Here is a 9,276-nt window from a genome sequence, read left to right on the forward strand (position 1 = left end):
AAAGTGGATTTGCCTTTAGTAAATAACCCCCATTGCTTCCTAAAACCGCTGTAGTAACCTCACGCACAATTTTAAAAAATACAGTTTAACTTGTACAATTGATATATACAGTAAATGCATGAAAAAAGTGTTAATTTTGTGGTCAGTTATATGCTTGAAAAGAAAAATATATATCGGCACTGGAAACAGACTAGCAAGTGTACACTATAACCCAGATACCAGGCACACTCAAAATATATAAATAAAGTGCAGCGCTAAACAGATAATGAAAGTAAAGTGCAATACTGTGCAATCAAACTAAGTACATCAGTATAAAGTTTCAGAAAGAGGGACCATATAGAGTCTCAAAACACATCTAAACAGTGTTCTAGTATATAAATAGGGTGCAATAAAATATTTTATATTTTTTATATATATATATATATATATATATATATATATATATATATATATATATATATATATACAGTGGAACCTCGGATTACGAGCATAATCCGTTACAGGAGTATGCTCCTAATCCAAAGTACTTGCATATCAAAGCGAGTTCTCCCATTGAAGTCAATGAAAACCAAAATAATTTGTTCCACATTGACTTCAATGGGATGCAATACCGCATGCGGCCAGAGGCGGGGGGGGGCGACGGAGAGCCTCGGAAACGGCTGAAAAGGCCTGAGGACACTTGGGCTGACCTCGGCAAACCTCGGAAAGCTTCCTACCCGAGATTTGCCGAGGTCAGCCGTGATGTACTCAGGCCTTCATTGCATTTCCGAATGGGACGTTCGGCTCTGCTCGGCTCCGGCGCCCCCCCACCTCAGGCCAAAAGTGGTACTGCACACTGCTTTGACCTGAATTGTGCTCGTTTTGCGAGACAACACTCCCAAACTGAGTTACGATTTTTAAAAATACAGTGTTCATATTGCGAAACGCTCATTAACCGCGTTATTCGCAATCCGAGGTTCTACTGTATATTAAATATCAGACTAAAGTCCATATGGAAAATCCTCATTTAAAGTTGAAATTTTTTTCTCTTAAATCTTGATTTCAATATGTAGATGTAAAACCCTAAAACCTATAGATTGTAATGATTCATGGGCATGTACTTTTAATAATATCTTATCACTACTTCACAAGAATTTGTCTTTTTGTCTCTGCAGGTATTTCTTCTATTATACAACTGAAAATTGGAAACACCAATGGAAAAAATTAAGATGCCAGAAGTTGCAAAATTGTGTACCGTGCCACAGGATAAACAAAGAAAGTACATCTGAGAGTAGTATTCAGTAAATCTGTCCAATGAAAAAAAACTAAATATATACTGCTCTTTCAGCGTATCTCTGAGAACTTGAACCATGAAATAAGAAATAAAACATAAATTACTGCAACTGTTTCTTTGGCAGTGATTCAATAATTCTTTCTTGAAAAAGAATGCAAACATGACAACTCAGTAATTAGATGAGTAAGCAAACATGCATACCAGTAATGAAGACCCCATTGATGCTTTTTATAAAAAAAAAACAATTAGAAATGCAGACTTGCTATATCAACTTTTTTTAACCAATTTAGCAATGTGTTCCAAAGTCACGTATACATTGGACTTCCTAAACACCAGTTGAAAAATGAATCAAATGTATTATTGATTTGCAGCCTAATGGATCATGGCTCCAAATGTAGTAGGACGCTCTCTTTTGACAATTATTTTTGTTTTCCTGTCATTGTTCCATGTATGTTGTAGCAATTATTCTGATAATTGGATGACACCCAACATTGATGTCACTCACCATAACAAACTGTTTCATGTCACTGCTACCATCAAGCAGACAAACAACCCTTCTCATCCACGGCTGTATTTTGATAGCGCAGATGTTCAAGGATTAAAACAAAAGTCCCATACCACTCATTTACATTTATTTAGGGCAATCAAAAATGCTGTTAGCAAGATGTTGGCTAATCCATCTGTGTACCTGCCTCCTCAGAAGCATTCTGATTTTGTAGCCAAGTGGAATGAAATTTATGGGAATAATCTGCCACCCTTGGCACTGTACTGCCTTCTTTCCCCGGATGATAAAGCTTCATTTACTTTTGTACTAGAATATATGGACAGAATGACAGACTACAAAGATTGGCTTGTTCAAAATTCCCCAGGGGATGAAGTCCCAGTTGCACACTCATTATCTGGTTTTGCCACTGCGTTTGACTTTTTGTATCACTCACTTGACCGAGACAGAAGAAAAAAGTATTTGAAAAAAATTGAGAGTGTGAGTAGTGAAATGTATGAATATTCCAAAGTCCGTTCATGGGGTAGACAATTCCTACACAACCACCAAACCACTAACATGATTGCATTGCTCACTGGTGCACTTGTTGTGGAAGACTATAAATCAAGCCAGGCAAGCATCTGGAAGGAAATTGCTATTGATGTGATGGAAAAGACAATGTTTTTGCTAAATCATGTGGTAGATGGTTCTCTTGATGAAGGAGTTGCGTATGGGAGCTACACAGCAAAATCCATTACACAGTATGTTTTCTTAGCACAGAGACATTTTGGCATTAATCATTTAGAGAACAATTGGCTGAAAATGCACTTTTGGTTTTATTATTCTACTTTGTTGCCTGGTTACCAGAGAACTGTTGGAATAGCAGATTCTAATTACAACTGGTTCTATGGCCCAGAAAGCCAGCTAATATTCCTGGATACGTTTATCCTAAAAAATGGGGCAGGAAATTGGTTAGCAGGTCAAATTAGAAAGCACAGACCTAAAGATGGACCAATGGTACCATCTGTTGCACAGAGATGGAGCACGCTTCATACAGAATACTTGTGGTATAATCATGAACTACCTTCACATCCACCAGCAGATCTTGGTACACCAAAAATGCATTTGTTTTCCAACTGGGGTGTTGTAACATATGGGGCTGGCTTGCCTTTTTCCCAAACTAACACTTTTTTTTCATTCAAGTCTGGAAAGCTTGGTGGTCGAGCTGTCTATGACATTGTCCATTTTCAACCATACTCCTGGGTAGATGGCTGGAGAAGTTTCAATCCTGGTCATGAACATCCCGATCAGAATTCTTTCACATTTGCTCCCAATGGACAAGTATTTGTTTCAGAGGCCCTTTACGGTCCAAAATTTAGTCATTTAAATAATATTTTAGTTTTTGCTCCATCTCCTACAAGCCAGTGCAATAACCCATGGGAAGGACAACTTGGTGAATGTTCACAATGGCTGAAATGGACAACAGATGCATCTGGAGATGCATCAGGTGAGATTATAACAGCAAGTCAGCAAGGAGGGTCTATTTTTGTAAGCGGTGAAGCAGTGGCTTCCTACTCGTCTTCCATGAGATTAAAAAGTGTTTATCGTTGTCTGTTACTTTTAAACCATCAGACTTTGCTTGTGCTTGACCATATTGAAAAGCATGAAGACTCTCCAATCTCTTTAGTTAGTGCCTTTTTCCATAATTTAGACATAGATTTTAAATATGTTCCTTATAGACATTTGAACAAATTAAATGGTGCTATGATGGACATTTGGGATGCACATTACAAAATGTTTTGGATAGATCAAAATGGTAATAGTCCTGCTGCTAAAATTCAAGAAGCTGAACAGACAGCAGAGTTCAAAAAGCGCTGGACTCAGTTTGTTAATGTTACTTTTCCAATAAACCAAAAAATTTCAAGGATTGCATATTTATTTCATGGACCATATGTCAATGTTTCAAATTTAAGATTCCTAGACAGTAGCAAATACGGAGTTAAACTCTCTGTAAAAATAAATAATACAGAAAATGTGGTGTCCATGGTAACAGATTATAATGATCTCCAGGTCAGATTTAATTTTCTTGGCTTTGGGGGGTATGCAAAATTAGAAGACCAAAATAAAATAGTACAGTTTGGCTTGGGAACTGAGCATGTAAAGAAAAATAAACACATTAATGTGAATGTGTTTCACTTTGGACTTAAGATCAATCTGATAATCGGTTTAATGTTATGTGTGGGGTTGGGAATTTTAGCATTTCACTGGAGATTCTATATTCCATTTGGTAAACTGATGCGTTGGATATTGGTTCTAATCATAACACTGTGGTTTTTTGAATTAGTAGATGTGTGGACAACATGTACGCAGCCTATTTGTCCAAAGTGGAACAGTGAGGTTGCGGATACAGACAACATTAAAATATCTGAAACCTATTCTTCTAGTTTGCCTACTGTAGTGATTACATCTCTGCCAGGTTCAGGAGCTGAAATTTTAAAAGTACTTTTTCTTAACAGTTCAGATTTTGTTTACATCAAGGTCCCTACAGCTTACATTGACATTCCTGAAGCACAGTACAAAATTGATTCCTTTCTTGATGCGTGTGAATGGACTGGCTCTGATGTCCAGGATGGACATTTTCAACTAATTCAAGGCTGGCTTCAGTCTTTACTTCAAAACACACAGCTCCATTTACAGAACATTGATTTACAGGAGGTCAGTAAGCTCAAACTTTTTCACCACCCCTCAACTAGCAAAGATAAAAGAAGAAGATCTAAAAGGAAAGACACTCTTTTTGAGCAAAAAACTAGACTAAAAGGAATTTATGAGAGAGATGCAGACTATGTTAGACAATTGCGCAATCATCTATCATTATTTCCTAAGGCTCAGCCTGTGCTTAGCCTAAGTAGTGGAAGTTGGACTTTAAAGCTTCCATTTATTCATAAGGTTGTTGGGCCTCAGCTAAGGGCATTACTTATTGTTCGTGACCCACGAGCATGGGTTTATTCCATGCTTTATAAAAGTAATCCCAGTCTTTATTCATTAAAAAATGTTCCTCAACGTTTATCGTCAATGTTCCAGGAGAAAGAAAAGCAGAAATGTAGCTCAATTTCTGGCTATGCATTTGAGTATGAATCTTTACAAGAAGAATTATCTAACTCTAAGTCCCATGACATTGCAAAGCTTTCTCATCTGTGGTTAGCAAATACAGCAGCAGCAATTAGGATAAACAGTGACTTACCCTCAAAAAATTATCTTTTGATCAAATTTGAAGATATTGTCAACTTACCACAACAGACTACTGAAAGAATATACTCCTTTTTTGGCATTCCTCTTTCACCTGCAAGTTTAAACCAAATAATTTTTGCCAGTTCCACCAACTTATTCTACCTACCCCACGAAGGAGATATTTCACCTGCCAGTATAAATATGTGGAAACGTTACATGCTGAGGGAAGAAATCAAATTGATTGAGGACATTTGTTGGACACAAATGGATAATCTTGGATATGAAAGATTTAAGGGTTGAAAGGTTTATTTCAAACCACTGTAATACAGGCTAAGCCAAAAATCACCATTATGGTCGAGGATTTTTTGAGTTGTGGCCTCTACGTGCTGCAGGGCAGCAGTCATTTGCACTAGTACAATATGCTTTATAATTTAAAACCAGAATAAAATGTTGTTTATTCTTGTATATTGTATTTTAGATTTTTTTAATAGATTATTTTATGCACAGTCATTTTTAGAAGCTGTACATTTTAATGTTATATAAATGATATAGTTAGAATTTAACAAACTAAAATTGTATAAAGAGATATTTATGTTTCTGCTTGGTCCTCTTCTTTATGGTTTGGTTGTTTCATTAAAGCAGAACATTTTCAGCTTAAGGCCTTTTAAAAATGGTCATCAAGAGTGTGTCTGTTATGTGTTCCTCACACCCTCTGAGTACTACTTATGAGAACTACTTATTGAAGCCAGTGAGTCAGAATAAGAGCCAGGCAAGAAGCAAGGCAGAAGCTTGGCAGCACTGACAGACCCTGTGTTCATAGAAAAGGTTTACTAGAAAGTAAGGAGGAGTAAAGAAGTTTTCTGGCTGTGGAGGGGTGCTTACGATTGGGTTAGTAAAACAGCTTTTTTTTCAGTCCCCTAGACCTAAATGATTGTTTAACACTTGCCGTGTGGGGATAGCCCCGATGTATGGGAGCATTTTTCCTTTGCTTGGAGATGGGCTTTAAATCCTTACCACAGGCAAAACATATTTTTGTATTGTATACAGCGGTGAAGGATTAGAACTGGTCAGATTTAATTCTGTCTTTGTCTCATAGACAGATTTACTTGTTCCAGGGAGGGGGGGTCAACAGAATAGGAAGTCATGGAAAATCTCTCAAATACAAATAAAGAAAGCAGCAGAAACACAATTTGTTGCTACAGTAAGAAAAAGGGGTAAAACTGTGTTCATGTCTTATATACTGCCTGTACCTTTCTGTGGTGACCCCTGTTCCTTTCTTGCCCCATTGTTACAGGGGTGGCACTGAGAAGCACAGGGATTAATTTACAAAAGGAAAAAAAAAACTGTTTACTTTGCAAGGGAAGTTGCACTTTGTAAGGGAATTTGCCCCACAGCTTAATGAATGAGGTGAAGTTTCACAAAGAATAGTCCAGTGACATGCATGAAAAGAATGTTTTCTTGAACATGAATATATGATGGAAGTCAGAAGAGCTTCACTTCATTCACTAAGTTCTGGGATAAATTCCTTTGCCCAGTGAACAATCTATTTGCTTTTTTAGTAAGTAAACCCCATAGTGAGAGAAAATCTCCACAGTGCAGTCACAACAATAAAAAACCTTCCTTGTATTAAAAAAATAAAAAAATAAATCTGTCAGGTGTTGGGATTTAAACTCAAAATCCTACCTCGTGCATCAGTAAGTGCCACTTTTGTGAAAGCAGAAGGGGCATTGGTTGTGTAAAAAATTGTGTTCCTACATGCACAATGTCAGTTGAGTTTGTTATATCTATCACTTCTAATAATGCCCTGCCATAGCAACAGGCAAATGTAGAAGACACACAAAAGACTGGAGGAGACCTCAAAAACAACCCCCTTCCACCACCTGTAAAAGTAATCCAGCAGCTTCTTAGATGCTGGGATTACTCTTACATTGAAAGGAATTCTCTGCCCTAAAAAATTATATATTGATTTACTGCTGCAGCTGCATTGATGACTGAAATATTACCCTTCCTTTCCAGTGACAGCGGTACATCACGTCACTGGACAGCAAGTGGTACTTCCCCACTCTGCTGTTTATTTTAATATATAAAAGTTTAATTGATGGAGTGTGTCCCTTTAAGACAGTAAGAGCAGTCTGCTCCTCCCAGTGTGGGATGGCCTCCATGTCCCTGGTTTGCTATTTCCTCCAGTGTTTGGCAGGCTGCATCTGAAAGATTGTAGACTGGAAGTGATGTTGTAAAGTGTGTCTTTCTGCACTGGATAATAGAGCAAGGATTGGCAGTGTGTGCAAAGAACCTGGTCCGTCTAATCCAATATATCAAAACAAAAGAGAAAACCTAGAAAGACAGACCAGGTATAGAGTAAAAATGTTTATTTAATAGTCACAATTGATAAAATTACAATGTCAGAAAATTGGCATGTAAAAATATAATGTTAATAACAAATATGTTCAGTACAAAACAAATAAGCATAAAACTTAGCTGCCCTAAAACCGAAGATAGGTTAGCGAGAATACTTGCTGGAAAATGACGCCTAACATGTTTCGGCCTTCCTCAGAGGCTTAATGTCATTTTGGACAATCGTATTTTGTTCTATAAATGTAAATGTATTAAACATTGGTAGTCACAATATAATTCAACATTCATTTCTCATTATAATCATGTTTTCAACAGAAGTTTACATGTTAAAACATATATGATGACTGTATAGCAGTGGATATCAGTACTTACACGAGCTAGCCAAACGATGCTGAACAAGCAGAGGAGATGGAATTTTTCTAGACTCTTCCCAGGTCAGCAAGACAGCCAAGGACAGATCCAATGGTGACACCCAGGGGACAGAGGCACAGGAGACAGGGCAATTGAATCCACTGCAAGAGCACCCAGCTGATAAGGGTGGATGAACCAACCACAGCTAGCCGGCCACTAAGCAGTGTATAGTGCAGTTGGTTGGCATATGTGTCTCTAAAGTTAAACAAGAGACAAAAAGCAAGAGGCAAAAGTCAGGTCACTGCAGAGCACTGTGTGTGTATTTTGTCAGCACAAAACCAGCCAAAAGTGGCTGGTAATAGTAATAGTAATAGAAGAAAATGTATATAAGTAAGAAGCTCAGTCAGTGTAGCAGAGTCTAGGTAAGAAAATTTGAAATCCTGACATCACTGCAATGTGCTCGCAACGTACCTCTAAGCTGATTGCCTAAACAAGAGTAGTACCTCCAGCGTAACACCATCAATGTGAGTGTCTGAGCTGGAGGTAAGATTATATAGGGCAGGTAAATACAGCTGATGATGATTTCTGGTGAGCAACCAGGATCAGCTGGGGCTGGTGTCAAAAAACGCTGCGCCAATTGAATGGCTGCAGCGTTGAGACACAGTGTTTTCTGACGATGCGGCATGTGGCACCGGCCCGCTCCTAGGGGTGGAGCGGCATCCCGCGCCGTGATGTCACCAACGCGCATACATTCCATGCGTATGCACCTCACGATTAGACGTAAACAGGAAGGAGTTCTACCCACAGGAAACTCCTGCAGGCAGGGAGGTCCCCGATCGTTGCCAAATTGTGTCCGTGACCCGGGACCCCCGCGCATCGGGCAGTGGAGAAATGCCCCCGACCCCCACATGCCGCTTGCCGAGAGGTCAAGGCCTAAGGCGGCCAGATGTTAGGAGATCCGTCCAAGGGACTGCACAGAGACCAGGGAGAGATAGCGCCACCTAATGGTCAGCAGTGAAAGGCTCACCTATCAGCACAATCAAGAACATATCTGTAATGTACATAAAATAAATCTTGGTGTTCAAATGATCCGAATGATAAAATATAGAAAATTGATGATCCATAATAATGATAACACAATTGGCAAAACATAATACACTACAGTGTATAAAAATACATAAAGTGCGCAGCCATCAGTCCCATACATAAATACATTCATAAATGCATATGCATGTATGGTAACGACAATGATATAAAGTAAAATACTATCCAAAACTGTTATATGTACCTATTAGGGATGAGCCGAACTCCCCCCTGTTCGGTTTGCACCAGAACATGCGAACAGGCAAAAAATTTGTTCGAACACGCGAACACCGTTAAAGTATATGGGACTCGAACGTGAATAATCAAAAGTGCCAATTTTAAAGGCTTATATGCAAGTTATTGTCATAAAAAGTGTTTGGGGACCTGGGTCCTGCCCCAAGGGACATGGATCAATGCAAAAAAAGTTTTAAAAACGGCCGTTTTTTCGGGAGCAGTGATTTTAATAATGCTTAAAGTGAAACAATAAAAGTGTAATATTCCTTTA

General features: G+C 38.4%; 1 protein-coding gene across 1 annotated transcript in view; it reads left to right on the plus strand.

Annotated features, from left to right (window-relative positions):
• DSEL (dermatan sulfate epimerase like) overlaps positions 1 to 5,625 on the plus strand; it is a 58,157-nt gene extending 52,532 nt beyond the window's left edge. The window contains exon 2 of the mRNA XM_073631274.1: positions 1,155 to 5,625. Coding sequence (XP_073487375.1) covers positions 1,656 to 5,282 — 3,627 coding nt within the window. The 5' untranslated portion in view covers positions 1,155 to 1,655 and the 3' untranslated portion in view covers positions 5,283 to 5,625. The remainder of the gene's footprint in view (positions 1 to 1,154) is intronic.
• Positions 5,626 to 9,276: the final 3,651 nt, after the last annotated feature.

Source organism: Aquarana catesbeiana, linkage group LG05, assembly GCF_042186555.1.
Source record: "Aquarana catesbeiana isolate 2022-GZ linkage group LG05, ASM4218655v1, whole genome shotgun sequence".
NCBI classification, from domain to species: domain Eukaryota; kingdom Metazoa; phylum Chordata; class Amphibia; order Anura; family Ranidae; genus Aquarana; species Aquarana catesbeiana.